The 17,809-nt window shown below is 40.5% G+C and overlaps 3 protein-coding genes across 8 annotated transcripts; 1 reads left to right on the top strand and 2 right to left on the bottom strand.

The window, feature by feature from the left end:
- Positions 1 to 986: 986 nt before the first annotated feature.
- Positions 987 to 2,323, bottom strand: mipa (major intrinsic protein of lens fiber a). Its single transcript, XM_028583036.1, has 4 exons — positions 1,964 to 2,323; positions 1,462 to 1,626; positions 1,282 to 1,362; positions 987 to 1,172 (listed from the first exon to the last, which is right to left on the bottom strand). The coding sequence occupies exons 1-4, from the start codon at positions 2,321 to 2,323 to the stop codon at positions 987 to 989; spliced, it is 792 nt and encodes a 263-aa protein (XP_028438837.1).
- Positions 2,324 to 4,902: 2,579 nt separating this feature from the next.
- ptges3a (prostaglandin E synthase 3a (cytosolic)) lies at positions 4,903 to 9,129 on the bottom strand. Its single transcript, XM_028582463.1, has 8 exons — positions 8,981 to 9,129; positions 7,974 to 8,087; positions 7,702 to 7,771; positions 7,514 to 7,612; positions 6,637 to 6,726; positions 6,480 to 6,536; positions 6,275 to 6,302; positions 4,903 to 5,869 (listed from the first exon to the last, which is right to left on the bottom strand). Coding segments are annotated over exons 1-8 (480 nt in total). The 5' UTR covers positions 8,983 to 9,129; the 3' UTR covers positions 4,903 to 5,849.
- Positions 9,130 to 9,566: 437 nt separating this feature from the next.
- On the top strand, positions 9,567 to 17,564 carry dtx3 (deltex E3 ubiquitin ligase 3). 6 transcript variants are annotated; one of them, XM_028583242.1, is made up of 5 exons: positions 9,616 to 9,633; positions 12,902 to 12,942; positions 13,452 to 14,254; positions 15,203 to 15,420; positions 15,647 to 17,564. In XM_028583242.1, the coding sequence occupies exons 2-5, from the start codon at positions 12,930 to 12,932 to the stop codon at positions 15,720 to 15,722; spliced, it is 1,110 nt and encodes a 369-aa protein (XP_028439043.1). In that variant the 5' UTR covers positions 9,616 to 9,633; positions 12,902 to 12,929; the 3' UTR covers positions 15,723 to 17,564. The 6 variants fall into 6 exon arrangements, with proteins under 6 accessions (XP_028439045.1, XP_028439046.1, XP_028439043.1 ...); XM_028583241.1 differs by lacking the exon at positions 9,616 to 9,633 and adding an exon at positions 12,116 to 12,714; XM_028583240.1 differs by lacking the exon at positions 9,616 to 9,633 and adding an exon at positions 12,117 to 12,709.
- Positions 17,565 to 17,809: the final 245 nt, after the last annotated feature.

Below are 17,809 nucleotides of genomic sequence, written 5' to 3'. Positions count from 1 at the left end.
TTCTAAACTAAATGAATTTGGCTTTAAGACTTGACTCAAAGGCATTAACTATTTTTTAATCTGATATAAAAAAGGGGATCACTCTAAATATTGAATCTGTTGAACTTTTGCAGTATCAGTAAGGGTGTGTGGAAAAGGCCGCATCTTTCCTTAAAATATGCTTGTATGATTAAAAAAAATCATGATACAGACAAAGGATTGTGGCAATGAAAAGTAAAATTGATCAATTAAAACAAGCACATACAGTACACATGCACAGAGATGTGCATGCAAACCCACTCTGTTTCACACACTCACACACATACAACTGAAAAAAAAGAAAAGAATGTGAGCCAAATAAATACTGGTAAAGTACAATACGTACATGCAATTTACCCAAAGTTCATAAAACAAAACAAAACGTAGGGTGAGATCACACCGGATCAAAATGGAAAAGCATGCAGAAGTCCACTGCTCTACTGTAGCTTCACTCCTAGCAGACTACAAAATAGGGAGAAAAACAGAAAGAGAAAAAATGAAAGAAAGATCGCGAGCTAGGCCCCTGTCCTGAGCAGTTATAGCCACCTGGTCAGCCAGGAGTGACCGACTCCCCACACCACATGGCACAGGGTGCTTCCTTCAGTGGCAAGTCTTCTTCTAACCCTCCATCTGTGTCCTGCAGTCCAAGGGGGAGGAGGAGGAGGAGGATGAGGAGGAAGGGTGGGTAAAGGTGAAATCAGGCGAGATGGTTGGGGCTAAGGGTTCCCCTTCACTGTAATTCGATAGGTCCAGTTCTGGATGCAGAACGAGGACAACAAAGGTGTTTGGGACATGTGTTAGCATGTGTGGAGGCGGGGAGGAGGTATGTGCGCAGAAATGCTGAGTGGGCCGAGGATGGACCTGGAGCTGAGGGTGCAGATTTAGGAGTGGGGGGTAAACAATGGGGGGATGGGGCAAGGGGGAGGGTGGGGGGGGGGGGGTCAGAAAGCCAATCTTCTTCTCCAGGCTTATAGGGCCTGTGTCTTGAGCTCAATGGGCTCTCCCCTGGTCTCCTGCTGGCCCTCTGCCTCTGGAGGCCTGATACCTTTGAGTGTGGCGAGCCTCTCGGAAAGGCCGCGCACACGGGGGAACAGCATGAAGTCATACAGCAGAGCACCCATGGCACCACCAATCATAGGTCCCACCCAGTACACCTGCCATTAACAGAAAAAAATCACGAGTAGAATGGGCGAGTTTGAAGATGCCACATTACTATGCAAGAGTTTGTAGTGTAACAATATTTACAGAAAATGATCATCTTACCCAGTGGTTGACAAAATTCCTGACCAGGACAGCAGGGGCGAAGGACCTTGCTGGGTTCATTCCTGCTCCAGTGTAGTACATCTAAGTGAGAGTAGTCCAGGGTTAAGACTGTAAATGTGTATATGTGACGTGATACAATGGTTAGATTCTTGGATGTCATTTTCTCTGGTTGGTTCTTACCCCAAGAAGATGCCCCATGAGCACAGAGAAGCCGATGGCAAGGGCAGCAGAGCCCAGGCGTCCATTGCGCCTCTCATCAGTCACAGCAAAGATGCAGACGACAAGCTGCAGGGTGAGGAAGACCTCCATGGTGGTGGCCATGCCCAGGCTGATGCCTGGCTGCAGCTGAAAGATGGGAGGGGGGAAGAAAGAGACACAATCAGAGACACAATCATCATGGTTTTATATTTAGTTAGATACAGATAAATTATTATTTACATTTAAGGCTGAGGTAGTGTTTAATACATACATAAACATTGTGATTTTTTTCCTTCAAATAACCTTATGTCAGACTTGTCAGGTTTAGATCTATATTGCTTTTCAAGACATAATTAGCAATTATGTTTTATGAATGTACAATACTAAATTTCTACATTTCTAAATTTGTAATGCAATAGTCAGAGCCAGTCTGCACACTTGTAGTAATACATGTGGTATTATAGTGACTGGCAGGTAATCTTACCGTGTTAAGTGCAAGGTTTCCTCTCATGTTGCCTGGCGTGACCCCGTAGAGCACGGCAGCACCAGCCAGTGCTCCGAGACACTGGGCCACGATGTAGAAGAAAGCACGGAAAAGGGACATCTGGGAGCCGATCAGGTAGGCAAAGGTAACAGCTGGGTTGATGTGACCTCCACTGATGTGGCCGATGGACTGGATGAGGGTTGCAGCCGCCAGCCCAAAGCAGAAGGCAACATGGAGAACATTATGGGGCCCTGTGGTCCAGCGGAGGGCTGCCCCCAGCCCAAAGAATACAAAGAACATGGTGCCATAGAACTCGGCGAAGACAGCCCGCCAGAACGACATGGACCTGAACTCCCACATGGTGGCAAAAGGTCAAAAAGCAACCTCTATGTAATGGAGGGATGAAAAGTCAACAGAAAAACTAACTAATCAACTAATAGGAGATGCTGTTTCTCCACAATAATGACTAATGACAAATGAAAAATTTGTCCTCAAACAGAAACTGCCTCTCTAAAAGCTAAATGCAACAACACATAAACTGGTCAACATGTAACTCTAATGCAACTGTGAACAATCTGCTGCTCTGAATTCTGATTTCTGTCATAGAGAGCTCCTGAGTGGAGCAAGACGCCAGTCTCTGTGCATCTATGTGCCAAACCCGCTGGTTGTTAGTAGAAGAACATGGATAGACAAACGTTAAGCATGTCCTGCAGACATTCAGCCTCTTTACCAGAGCAGGGGGAGCTCAGAGGCCTTTTTATAACACCCCAGGGGCCACAACAGCCCCACTGGAGCCAGGGGAGGGGCCAGCACACAATACTACAAATCAAAACAAATTCATTTAACCCTTCTCCACCCTTGACCTGCCTCTGTCCGCTCATTGTAGAAATAACTCCCAGGCCCAGAAATAATCAGAGTAGTACTTGAGAATTACATTGACTTATTTATGTAGGAAAGTTCTCAACATACTGCAGTTGAAGGAGTACTTTGGAAATTATTACTTGAGATTGAATTTACGTGGGGAGGACAAGCAGAGAAGAAAACATGTAAAAGGCTTGGGAGCATCTAATGCTATTTCCAGTCTTGTTTTACTGCTGGAGGTGGAGATATTGTACCTGAGTACTACCAACAGTCTGGTTGAGGAATTAATACGAAGGGGTAGAAAATCTCATGTATTACACCAACCATCAAACCTGAAAATAGAAAAGCATGGGGCATGTGGTGGGCAGAACCTGTGAGCTGGTATAAGTAGAGTGCACTGGGAGTTTTGCTTGATTTCTAATAATTTTGATGTTTTTACAGTAATTACAGTGCACTTTTCACTCATTTTCCATCATTTTCTTTTCATTGTCTCCCCTGTAATGAACAGTTCACATTCACTCAAATCAAAGCTGTGCTCAACAAAGCCCGAGTAATTTCTCCACTTGTTCTCTGGATTGGTACAAATTAGGTTTGTGGCAGCAGAACTGATTAGGCACAGTTTTACTTTGTGTGTGTGTGCTGGGCGGGTTTGGAGGCTCAGGTTGGATAAAGCGGTGGAAAATCCACGGTTGGAGAGGAAGAGCAGGCCTGGCATTGAGCTTCTGCACTGGAGCATCATGCTGACCAGGGCAGCCAGAGGGACGGCTGCAGCCCTTTGAAAGGATTATGCTGAGCTCACTGCTTTTCTCCTTTCATTCATAGAGACAAAACGCTTGCAGTAACAGTTTCTGCTGGTTTCTATGAACCGTTTGTCTTGCCATCACTGTTGAAAAGGTGCGAGTTCCCTTGTCTGTGGGCCAGACTGGCTGTATGCATTTGCCTCTGCACTCATACTCCAGTTATGTTGGAATGGCATGAGAACAATATACAAATGTAATCAGCAGACATTTTTACGTCTCAAAAAATGTAGGTCACGTTGGCAGTTGTGATTCATGATATCAATCACACAACAGTCTGACATTTGTAAGTTTTTCCCCCTCAAAACATGGTAAAAAAAAATCTACCACCATATGATGAAAATGGTGTATTTTTGCTGGAGAAAAACAATAATAGTTAAATAGTGTTGATCATGTTGTCCTGATTCTGACAGTTTATTAGTTTGCCAGTTGGTGCACCTCTATTGTGAGGAGTATTATGTCCTTCTCATGACTCCCTCAGTCAGTGGTAAGCTACCTTTTGTGGGTTTAAGCACACAGTTTAGTTTTGCAGAGGAGGATGCTGAAAAGGTGCTTGCATTGTACTTTCCTGTTCCCTGGGACCAGACTGCTGACACAAGCAGCCCCTAAACATCTCACACTGGAGTAGAAGCTCTGGCCTATACTCACCACACAGTGGTGGAAACATGTATTGCAGGACAGATCAGATGAAGAACTTAAACGTACAGTATAAACTATGTTCAACTTCAGAGGTGCTGATTTAAAAAACATTCAGCAGGGGATATTTGTTTTACTTCTTTCAAATGATCCATTTATATTACATACTTTCATTCAAGAAACCACATATCATCTTTGTCAACAATCTATGGTTTGTATGAATAATCTATGGTCTTAACATGTGGACAATTAGATTTAATACTAGATCCAATAGGAGGTAACATCTTTGCTCATTACTTGTGAGGGAAGTATTTGCTGCAGTTGTCATGTTTAAAAAAAGCCCACACAGCAAGAACACAAAAAACACACTGGAAATCCACATCATTAGGGAATGCCAAGGTTCCATTTCCTTTTTCTACTATTAAAGTACGGACAAGATGGGAATCCCTGTGTAACGTTAGAAAGAAGTGAGAGCACAGCAAACGCAGCAAGGAATTTATCTTTAGATTAACTTTAGAATACCGATCCTTTAAACATTGTTTAATACTGAGCCCACATTTACACAATAATTCCTTCCTTTGTGTATTTCATCTGTAAACTTCATTGAGTTTTTATAACTTGGAAAAATTCTTCAATACTTAAGCCTTGTATTCAATGGTCTGAAACAGTTTATTAGAAATGCATACCGAAACTCCCACAGCATAAGACAAATGTGTTCAACACGTGTTGAATCAAACACACAAGCCTCCAAAGCAAAAAGTGTATCTGATTAACGCACATTTAAATCCTGTATTGTAACTATTTGGAGACTCTTGTTAGACTACATAGTATGTCTGCCTTCACCTCAGTATGCATATGGAAGAAAAATAATCGTACCTGCTACAATGTTTTGTACACTGGCATAGAGAAACAAAACTCAACTTTGCAAATGGTATGATTATATGCAAAGATTGTACCACTCTACCATAATCTCAACAAAAGCTGTAAATTGCACAAGCGTATCAGTTTATTTTTAAATGCTGAAATGTTTAAAAATGAAATCATCATTGTTAAATATGTGCAGATGTTAGCATACATTGGAAAAAACATTTCAAGCTGAACGCCTGCTTTTTAAATTAACGAACAAAATAAGTGCATTTTACAATACAAACATTCAAAGGGGAAAATCTGTCATTAAAAAAAATCTACTTTTTGGAAAATAGGCATTTTGAGTTGTTTTTTTCCATTATAAATCACAATGTTTAATACATAACCTGACATCGCAAAAAACAGAGAGAGAGAACGAGAGAGAGAGAGAGAGAGAGAGAGAGAGAGAGAAGGTGTAAGACATCACACATCCCATGAACAATAACATTTTCCTTTCAACAGAATTGTTCATGCAGAACAGAACAGCAAAGCACAGCACTGTATGTCGCTATGGATCTCTGTGCATGTCTGTATCCAACAGTCACTCCATTGAGGGGTTTCGCTTTGGAAACTGAGTAGAGTGATGAGGTCTCTTCTCCAACATGGCTGCCAACTCATGTCTAGTCTCTATCTTCAACCGACTTTTAACTTGCTTTGTTTACTACTGAGGTGGCACCCATGTTCATCTACTCAAGGTCGGGCATTTCTGGAAGAAAGACAAAAATGTGATCTGTGTGAGTAGGTGATTGATTTGGATGTAGTGCACCCATATTCAAACTAATACTTAAACATACCCATTTGTGATTTCATGGCAAGAGTTAACCATCTCTTACTTAACTCCTTTTTTGATTGAATTACATGAATTCTGCGTCAAGAACAGATCAATACAATCGAGCCTTGCAAACATATCATCATCATCATCATCACCCACTACGGGGGATGATATAATCTTCCCACTAAACATTTTATATCTTACTTAACAGATTCTGAAAAGTTATATTTGTATGCACTTGGCACTTTTTTAGCATTATCACCATCTTCTCAACCCATGGGATCTAGAAACTATTGATTACAAATTAACAGACATCTCTTTTAGAATACTGGTACTTACTTTCATCGTCATTGTCTGCAGAATCATGCTGCAAAAAAAAAAAAAAAAAAAAAAAAAAAAACAAAAACAATAAATAAATTCTTCATACACTGTTTTACCTGGTAAATTTCACTTGATTACATTTCTCCAAACAAAACACATATTTCTGTATTAAAGGATATAAAGCATATAAAAAAAGCACTATATGTACTAAATAAAAACATACCTCTTCTTCTGCACCATCTAAATCAGGTATATCATCCCCTCCCATTGTGTTCATCATCTGGAGAAATGCACAGGAGACAAAAATCAATATATCAGCAGCACTACAGTATATCTGGACATGCACTCATTTAGGCACTGTGCGTGTTCAATATGCTTACCTCTGAGAATTTATCAAAACTTGACAAGTCCTCTTCTGAGTCATCCTCCCAGTCTTTCCAATTATTGAAGTCCACACTCAGCCAGTTGCACTAACAGAAGATAGATTTAGCAATATTTAACATGTAATCCAGATTGATCTCAATAAGTGGCGTATGTATGACATGCCAATTCATATGCCATTTTGGCATGTTATCAAGACGCATAATCGCTTTTTAGTGTGTTTATCAACGCTGTTTGGCCTCCATTGATTTACATTACATTGCGATTGCGTGTCAATTTACAGCGTAGCGAGTAGTATGAAAGCCCAAAAATCCCCATAGGGAGGTTGGTTGGGGTGGTTGATGGGTCAAACAACACAGGACTTTCACCCAGGAGACCGGGGTTCGTGTCCCACGTGTCATGTTTCCTAAACCCAACCACCCCGTTCTTCTTTTCCTAAACCCAACCCCGTTATTGTGTACCTAACCCAACCGTCCGAAAAGCAATTATGCGTCTTGATAACATGCCAAAATGGCATACAAATTGTTGTGTCATACATACACCACTTATTGAGATCAGTCTGCAGCCCGTCCCCTGTATATGGTGCAGACATACACGCGGATAGCTCAAAATGCGTACAGATAACACGCCACTTGGCTTTAGAAAGTGGCGTATATGTTTACGCGAAGTCATGATGTCACGTTGTGTAATCAAGATTATTACACCTGTCATTTACTCAGCCGTTTAGCTAGGTGGCATATTACCCCCATTTTGTCATGCTTTTAATTACCAGGCAGTCAGATGTTGGTTATATAAATAAGTTTACCAAGATTTATTTAAGATAAATTGACATAGATGGATTGAGAAGTTTTTGTTGTTTTAAAGAATGAAAGGTACCTTTGACTTGTCTTTGGTAAGTCGTGGCCATGATTTCCCAGCCTCTGCTTTTCGTAAACAACACAACACAGACCTGTCAGTGCGCCTGTGTTTAGAGCCCTGTGTGGAACAGAGAGAGATGGATGAAGGCTTTGAAGGAATAAAACACGCGGTAGAACTGCAACTATGTCTACAGGTAACAAACGTACTTTGGGGTCAATCTCCCCGAAAAGGTCCACAGTATTCTGATGTTTGATATTATCTGTTCCAGTGATGCAGCTGTAAGGTGAAAAGAGGTCATGATATTCCCTTTACAACTGCCAACAATTTATACTGTCATCATTCTGCATCATCATTCTATACTATACACAGATCAGGGCCCTGATTCCAAAAAGCATCATCTTTTCTTTAAGATGATTCTGGGAAGGATAAGAAATTCTCAGGAATATAACCATTTAACGTAATAGTAATTGCAACTTACCTGAAATCAAATTTGGAGTTGTCAAAATGTACTTTTACATTTTTACTGTCCTCCACGCAGAACTCTACAAAAACAGAGTCTCGTCTGTCATACCACTTGGCTGTTGCAGGCTGCCTAAAAAAAAAAAAAAAAAAAAAAGCAGTAGAAATATAGACTATAAACTGACATTAATACAATCTAACATCACCCATGCTACATTCTAATCTCACTTAATCTAAGCCCACGTGTATAGGGTGCAGTACATTTGAGGTTAAAATCATGTTGACGAAAGAGTCACTCACTCATTCCAGATTAGGGAGCATGCGATCCTTTATCCTTAACATCTTTACCTACTTAAAAGCAATAGCCTAACAATTAACCGTTTTATTTAGAGAAAATGATTAAGCCCTTTAATGAAAAAAGGTGCACCTGCTTACATTACGGATAGATAGTAACACGTGTCATAGCAATAATTAACACAACGAGAGGGAGTTAGGTAAAGTTCACGCTACATTTATAGTAACGTTAAGATGGATGGCTATTTGGATGTGAACCACAGTGAGAACAATATGTCTGGATGAAGGCATATTGTGTATCGCTGACAAGCGTGTGTAACGTTAATATTATGGTGTAATTTGGTTTTAGCTAAAATGACATTTTCCGAGCTAACGTTAATCATGACACCATGCTTTTTCAGTGCTAACATTAACGTTACCCTTGTGCTGCTTGACATTAGCCTGCTAGCTAACGATAACGGCACGTTAATAAAACTAGTTTGTCATCTGCTGGGACATGGTGGTGCCAAATTACACTTGGCTGAGGGAAAACTAACGTTAGCTGTCGGTGGATTTAACGATACGCTGTCTTTTAGGCTTGACAGTCGTGTAGCTATGTCTGCACCGCTGAGGCTAACTCGTGTGCTTAACGTTAGCTCGGTTAGCTAATGTTAGCTGGTTGATCCTCTTTACCAAGACTTGTGGCTAGTAAGCTACGACTGTTAATGACTACATAGTAAACCCAAGACTTACATCTCCACTGTTTAGCAATTAAACTTCCTCGTTGGACCACGATATAGATTGTGTTTGCGTTAGCTCCTGAAATACCTAAACGGTTAACTGTAAAATGTTCACGACAGATGCAGTTTGCGTCCAACCATCGCGTGTTTTCCTTTCTCGTGACGTACCGTTTCACAGACCGTGGAGCCGTCGGAGACAATTCTAGAATGAGTGAGCTCAGTGTTCCAGAGCAGCTCAAGAGCTCCACCACGAGTCTCGCTCTACGAAAGACAGTGTGGCAGAAGGGGACTGATAACCGGCCTAGTTATATGAATACATAGCCTACTATTATGATAACTGTACTGAATTATGTCTACAAGTTGATAATAGCAGGTTCCTTGAATCCTTTCACTTTTGTGTGGGAGCAAATACGCAGTTCCCTTAAATAAAAGTAGAAATACCGCACTGCGAAATACTTCAAGCAAAAGCCCTTAAAACAAAAGTATTATTAAAAAAAATGCACTTATCAAGTTAAAATAGGCTACTCGATGCAGAATCCCCCGTGTAGGCTATGTTATACGTTCATACCATAGGCCTACTATTATAGCCTATTAGATCCGTTTGTTTGTTTATTTAGGATCCTCATTAGCTCCTACATTGCTGGTGCTATTCTTCCTGAGGTCCGTGTAAGTATAATTTAGCCTACATGTCGAGGGGAAACTATTTGTAGCACATGCTGCCGTGGTGTTTGACTTCTAGCGGTTTTCTTAGTGGGCCAAAGCATTCAAGCAGTAGAAAAAAAGACTACTAACTGAGAACTTTAAAGTAAACAGGGTCAATTTGGGAGCAGCTTTAAGCAGTTGGACTTGGACAAGAGAGGAGATGACCACCATGTGCCAGACATGTGCCTTTCTAGTAGAATAGGGACACCGGGGAAGACACTTTGTAGATGAGAGGCTGGAGGTAGTTGACAGACGGGAGTTTTTGTTGGCCACAAGAAGGGCTGTAGAATAGAAGAAAAAAAAACAGAAGATCCACCCTAACATAGAATTTATATAGTTTCAAGACATTACAAGGTTTAATTTGTGACACATTTCCTTTAAATAGCAAAAAGACAAGGCAGTGATGATGTCAGCCAAACACAAATCCTAGAGTTGCTCTACGTACAATGAATAATGGAACAACCCCTGGGACACTATTGCGTAATAGTAATAGCTAAAAAAAGCAACAAAAAAATAAAAAATAAAATTGAGGCTATACAGAGTCAGTGACTATAGTTCGGTCTCAGTGGGCCGACTCCAAAAAGCGTATGATGACATATGATGATGCGTCCTGTGCTCAAATCTCCAGCTCAGGGAGGTAGTTGTTTTTGTGTGAAGATATTGACTTTATCTCCAACATCAATAGAATAGCACATGTTAAATAGGTTTTAGGGTGAATTTTAAATGTGTAATGTCAGAAAAAATAAGGCAGAAGATTTAACAACTTCAAATTAACTCACATTACAGTAAATTATATTTAGATATCATGGTTTAGCTAATTTTGAGTTGGGCCAATAGTATGTCAATGAAGAGTTAAACTAGGAGGTAAGGGAAAATGAGTCAAGCACCTCAGCAGTTTTAATCTATGTTTATACCAATGAGTGAGATCACCAAATATCTCCACAGGTTAGCTGAAGAAGTTTAGCTAAGTGCCACATTTTATTAAATCGAAAAAAGAAACAGTGTACTAAAAGTATGAAATATGTTTTGTGAAATTATGTAAAATATATTTTTGTGATGTTGCTGGGCTAAGCTCCTAAAACACAGTGATCCAACGTCTATGGGCCTCGACAACCAGGGCCAACTGTCACCTCCTAAATATAACCAAAAACCAAAATAGAAGAGGAGACAGATTGTAGCATGGTTTCACAGAAGTTTATATGAATCAGGCTTAAGGAATCATTACTATCATTAATTTGTAGGTGTTGAAGTTGCTATGAAGTCAGTGTATTTTGAGATGTATTGCATTAGTACATCTGTGAATCAGTCTTAGACAGAGAACATGTCTACTGTCATCTTAGCTCAATTTGATACCGCTAGTATGATGTTTGAGTTAAACTCAGGTGTACAGCCCTGCATTAAGGCAAAAGCAGTGGGATGTAGACTGTGTTGATTTAGGCACAATCCCTGTGTGTTTCATTTTTTTTGTTGGAGAGCCCATCCAAACAGATTTGTTCCCACCCTGAATTATTACTATTATTATTATTATTATTTTCTGGCTACTTTCAATGTGTGGAAATAGAATGACTTTATCAATCAGAAGTAAACTTTTGAATGCAGGCAATTTTGCAGCCATCTCTCAATATTTGTTTTCATTTCATGTTTATTAGAATAGGAACAGATGCTTAGACATAGACATTTGTGCAACAAATCTCCAATGCATCACATCATTTTGAGCTATTGCTAATTTCCAATCATTAGATTCCATAGCAGAAAGCACCAAAACAACAACAACCTGGATTGCAAAACAGGTGAAAAAAACAATCAACCAACACATGTTGGTTACAGCATCTTAAAAGGTGCTAATATCCTGCTTGTCAAAGTTTGAGTTTACACAGAGTGCTTTTTAGGTTCTTGACAAAATATGACACCAAGACATCAGTTTCTTACAGCTTAATGATCAGTTAATTGATTATTCAACTAAGAAAATAATTTCTTAGTTGAATAATAATAATAATAATGGTTAAGTAGCATAATGATAGATAGATAGATAGCTAGATAGATAGATAGATAGATATATAGATAGATCTAGATAAAAAGAAAAAACGCCTGCACACTCCATGCCACAAAATTACGTTTCAATTCTACTTGGATCTCAAACATTGTTGGCATAAACCTTGCATAAATCATGAAAGAAAAGAAATAAGGACATGGAGGTAGGTAAAAACAAAACACAGACAAAATACATAAATAATAAATAATCAACTGGAATAAAACGAACTCACTTAAAACTCTAGTTATATACCCAAACAATATATGTCAAAAGCATCAACAATTAGGCCTACATGATTGCAGTCAATTCGGTGTACCCTGAGAGACAGCTTCATTTGCATTACAACTGTATGAGTGGGTATTCCCTCGACGGCGCGTAGGTTGGACTCTTGTGTGTACTGAGCGTTGCGTTATCGTTAAAGCTGTTAATCACGACAAAAGTATGATTCACTCTCAACATGAAAAAAACAACAACCACCATTTGTCAGCCAATCATGTCAGCTCAGTGACGAACTTCCTGGTCACACTTTCTCGTAGGTCCCATCGTCCCCGTATAATTAATGGATACATGTTTGCTCCTGCACAGTCAGGACGTGGTCTGAAAGCGTAGACACAGACTCAAAATGAGAAGAAAGAGCAAATTATCTGCCTGGAGAAAGCTGTCACACAGCTAGCATGGTCGGAGCCAGATAAGAAGAGTAGGCTAACTCCAAATGCTATTTATGTTCCGCCTAGCCCAAGGACGTACGAGGAAGGCAAACACAGGCGAGACTGGGGACGAGGTGTAGGATCTTGATGGCATTTGCCAGAGCCAGGAAAAGGGCTGTTGAAAACCTAAAGATATGAGCTGGGAACACGTTTGGATATCATGTCTTGACTACAAAATAAGTATTATCCGCGGATAAACTGCAGCGGCACGTCAGAAATAAAGGCCTCCTCTGATGGAGGACTGTGCTCTTTAATCCAGCCAGAAACCTCCCTGACAGGCAACAACGAGCTACGGCAAAGGGTGAGGTAATCAGGGGGGTAAACTTAGCTAAATATTAACGCGAAATGTATCAAAGGCTAAACTGATGTTGCGAAATCGCTGAATTTCCCTTTGCTCCTGCGGAGAATGGCTCAATCAAAACATCGCCGAACAGCTGTGATAACGTTTGTTCCAGTCCTTCAGTTTTTCTTCCTCTCTTTTTCTGTTCAACAGGACGCTTTATTCACAATTGCAGGGATTTATGGGATCACAAGGTAACCTTTCAACCTAAAGAAGTGTTACTGTGTATGCATGTGGCTGTCGGTTGGCTTTCATGTTTTCCGCGTATGACGGGGTTTAGTTTCCTTTGTTTACAGTCAGAATATCTGAACATCTGATAACGTCCTCAGCAATGCCGCGATAGTTAATGCAGCCACTGCAAATAGCTACCCATGTAGATATATTCTGTTTACTTTGTCATGCACAGATATACTGCAAACAAAAGATATGTTTCTTATCATTCGAATTGCCTGAGCTATATTAGACAAAAAAATAAAGCCACTACCGCCAACAGAAACAAAAACACTTTTCTAGCCATGTCTGAGCAAAGCATAGCATTATTCCCCGTAATGCATTTGATAATCGCAATATGGGCTAGTGCATAGCCTTAGGGAGCAACTTCTACAACTGGGTTTACCTTGACACAAGTTCAAATAGTGTTTGTTTGACTATCTTTGTTACATACAATAATGTGCAAATGACTTTTGTGTGCCTCTCCATGCAGTTTCCTCTGATGAGATGAGTGTGCGTGCTGGCCAGGGCAGTGATGAGGTGCTGGTTTCACAGGCGGTGTGGGATTACCTGGCTGCAGCTGGGCGGCCCTGGCTCATTGACTTCCAGCACAAGCAGGGGATGAGCGCTGGTATCATTAGGCGAGGAGAGAGGGGGGGCTGCTGCGCCGTGAGGCTGCAGCCGGTGGAAAGCTCCAGGAACGGTGGAGCTGTGGTGATGGATGGACCCATCTCCAGCGAGACAAGAAAAGCCTTCTTTGACTTATGCCGCTGTGCCCGCAAAGAAATGAGCAAACAGGACGGGGGGCCCAAGAGGAAGAGGGCTCTGCTCCCCTTTGTGGGAGTCCTGGAGTCAAACGGAGAGGGGAGCCTGCTTCAGCCTCCACCTCCCCAGCCCCGGCGCTCCCAGAGACAGCAGCAGAGGTTCAGGAAGCCTGCTGATGAGGAGGCCTGTGCCATGCTCCACGAGGCAGCCCAGAGGAAGGACATGGACTCCAGCTTGGCTTCCCATAGTGAGGCGGAGGACAACAGTACTTGTTCAATCTGCATGGGGGACATAGTGGAGAAGACTACCTTGGAGAGGTGTGGCCATTCATTCTGTCACTCTTGCCTTGATCAAGCCTTTAAGGTGAAAAAAGCGTGTCCTGTGTGTCGGCTAGTGTATGGCCTGTTGATTGGGAACCAGCCTGCTAATGGTACAATGATCGTAGAGCGAGATCCTGATCTGGAGCTTCCTGGCCATGAAGGCTATGGGTGTATCTGCATCATCTACAGCTTCCCTCCTGGCCTACAGGCGGTGAGTAGACCAAGAGAGCATGTGCAGATGCAGACTGTAAGTGCCACTCAATTGTTACTGGAATCATTTTGCTAATTATCTAAGGGTTTAATGAACTTAACTCAGTTGTTTTGCATTAATAATGCAAATCATCAAACATTAGAATTTTGAATAATACATTTTAGGCACAAGAGTTTGGCATAACATCTAATCGATTTTACTTTACTTTAGTCTAAGCATGTAATACTACATGAAACCATTGAATCTTTTTAAGCAATCTGGCCCCTCCTCTTGACTACTCAAATCTTCCTATTTGTCCCTGACTGATTTCTAACAACTTATATCCAGTTTCAGAAGGAAATAATCAAATTAAAGGTACAATTTGTTCCAATTGTAAACAAAATAGTCACCTCACCACCAAAACTCAAAACACAGGATCTGAACTAGCTCTCAAATTCATTGACAGGTCTTTTAATGCAGGGAGGGACACTAGAAAACAACAAAAAAAATATTGGTTTCTGATGCTGGTAAGGTCTGTTTACATCAGTATTTTTTTTTTTATAACAGCAGTAAAACATGGCAATTTGCAATTATAAGTTGGCAAACACAAAATGCATTTCTATTTTTTTATTACAATAACAAACTCCTCAATTATTTTGTAAATGCATCCCAAATTTAAATGGTAAAAAATAAGATTGGGCCTCTAAGGAAGCAAGGTGTTGACTTAATATTGCTTCAGAGGGACTTTAACCTTAGAACTTTACTCCAGTAATTGGAGTTCCCCTTTCCCAGGAAATAGATTAAGATAAATTGTCTTGATTGAAGGAACGGCTGCATTAAAATAGTCACAAAAGACACCTAATGAATAAATAGCGACACAATCACTGTAGTAGCAAAGAGTCCCAGACCCCAGTAGACAGACAGTTGTTTTAAAGCTGTTAATGTCATGTTTTAACTTTTCCTTAACAGCCAGAACACCCCAACCCAGGTGTTCGGTACCCAGGAACAGACCGTGTGGCCTACCTCCCTGACAGCCCTGAGGGGAACCGTGTGCTGGGCCTGCTGCGCCGGGCCTTCGAACAGCGCCTTATCTTCACCATCGGTACCTCCATGACTACGGGCATGCAAAATGTCATCACCTGGAATGACATTCACCACAAGACCTCAATATGGGGCGGGCCCCGCTGGTATGTATGGCCTTTTAGCAAATGGCCACTGAGATTTGATTTGGTAATAGCCTCAACAACTTCCCTAACAGGTGTTGTAACTGAGAACAGGGCTCAGTAAAGACTGACAGATGTAATTAAAGTCACTGACAAGGAAATGCTATCAGTTGAAGTCCTTGGCTAGATGGCACTATTGCTGCCTGAGGTCATACAGATGCAGTGATAGCTTTTTTATTTCTCCTGACAGTTTTGGCTACCCAGACCCTACTTACCTGGTACGAGTGACAGAGGAGCTCAGAGAGAAAGGCATCACGGCGGACTGACAGCATGAAAAATGACTCTTCAAAGACTTTGTAGGACTTTCCGAGTGTCCTTGTGGTGGTCATGACTCGGCTCCAGGTTGTGCTCTGAAACTGCCCGTCCCTTAAAGGACGGCTGAAGACAAGGCCCTCAGCAGACACGCTCTAATGCTGCAGTAGAGCCCACTTCACTCCACTACTTATTCCTCTGTTTGTTCATTTTTTTCTTCCATAGTTCAGCTTAACCCAGTGCTACATGTGGAAGAAAACACTATGAGTGCAGTGCATTCTTGTATTAGACAATCCTCTACTTGTCACTGTTGGCAACAGGGCCCATATCTGATGCACTTATTTAAGAGCATTGTGGCAAGTTGCAATTCATGGTACTTATATATTATTTAGGAAATCTAACTTAAATGTTATAAAGACAGTTTTTGTTATATTAATGTTTATTTCTACTCTGGGGGATTACTTTATTTCTTACAAGCACACGTTCTTTGTTTTATCTCCTCAGAAGCATTTAAGTATGTCTTGATTGTTACTAATTACCTATTGGGTACTTGGGTTATATGGCAGAATAGCACTGCTTCAATAGAAATAATTCATTTTCAGAAGTTATTGCAATCTAAAGCACTCACAGGCACTTTTGTCTTCTTTTCTTTCTCAGTGAAGTCAGAGTCATGGTTTTTGCTTCCTCTGTGTGGAAGAGTGCTCAGAGCAAACAGGTTCGTGCAGCTATCAGCTATTAGCATGGTGGCTACAAGTTGATGTCAATTGCTTGGAACTCTTCATTTGCGTAGGATGTTCATTTTCCCCCTCCATTTTTACTTAAATAGGAAGAATGTTAAACTATGTCTTTCTTCAGCACCTTTTCTAATTTCTTTAGAAATTGGTTGTTTGCCATCACTCACTCCTGTTATTTCAAGATGTCTCCCAGGTGTTGAGCCCATTACCTCAGTTGTTGGTAATGAGCTCATCTAATTACCAGATTTATGACGATGTCAAATATAAAAGGGCATATAGACCACTTAAACCAAATCAAAGGCACAAAAGCTCTTTAAATATCTATGCCTCTGTCCCTGTCAAACTTGGAGATTTGCCTGCTAATCTTCTCATTTAAAATTAGTTCACTGTTGTAAATTTGTTTATCTAAATAGATACACAGTGAAAAAAATAACTAAAGAAAATGTTGCGGGAACAATTGATCTGATTTAGGGTGGGGGTAATGATCTTATTTTGTTGTGCCTTTCTTATATTCACTTTTGATAAAAAATCAAGCATGATGTTACTAATGAATGGTAAGCAGTTTAAGCGTATTTCGTTGTTACTTGTTAGGTAAAGAGCATTATGTTTGTAGTTATACTATCTGGCTTTAAGTACAAATACTACACATTTCATGAAAATATGTATACTGATGCCTATTAAATGATCTCCTTCATAAACATTCATGTAGTCCAAATGCTGAAAAAAGCCCTCTAACTGATGAAGCTGTATGTGTGAAAGTGCTTTGCTAAGTGCAGTAACCTGCTTGGCTAGTGGTACATTTGTCATTAATTTGACAGGTCAGATCCATATATCAATTACCCTTTTTTATGTTTTCATCCCCTTTGTATTTTAGTTAAGGGACCAACTGAAATATTTTGGGACACAGGATTGTAGTTCACTAAAGCTACTGTGCAAACATTTCTATGCATTACATTACTGAGGAGGAGCCAGGAGAATAGTTGGAAAGATTACACATATTACAAATTGATTGTTAAGAAAAAGTTGGGTGTTTTGCTTTTCTAATTGTGTTGATTCGTACTTTGTTGATATTCAGAATAATGTGCTTTACATTTTAATACTTGAATAAAAAGTTACGTTTGGGTTTGTGTTGGATATTCAATGTGGGCCCTGAATAAACCAGGTGCATCATAAGAAACTGAATATCAAACCGCTGTCCATTTGGAATCAAGCTGGGGTTGTCGCCTCTAATCAAGACTCAACCTGAACTGCTTCCCTGTAGTATCAAAGGTTCTTGATTCAAGATATTGAACTATGCTAATGTACTCTGTGCCATCCAGTGGATCATGACTGTAGAGTGAATAGAGCTTAAAACATTCCTCACACTA

The sequence above is a fragment of the Perca flavescens genome, chromosome 7 (genome assembly GCF_004354835.1).
Source record: "Perca flavescens isolate YP-PL-M2 chromosome 7, PFLA_1.0, whole genome shotgun sequence".
In the NCBI taxonomy this organism is placed as follows: domain Eukaryota; kingdom Metazoa; phylum Chordata; class Actinopteri; order Perciformes; family Percidae; genus Perca; species Perca flavescens.
Note: the sequence above shows the minus strand (reverse complement) of the source record. Positions and strands in the feature narration are given on the sequence as shown.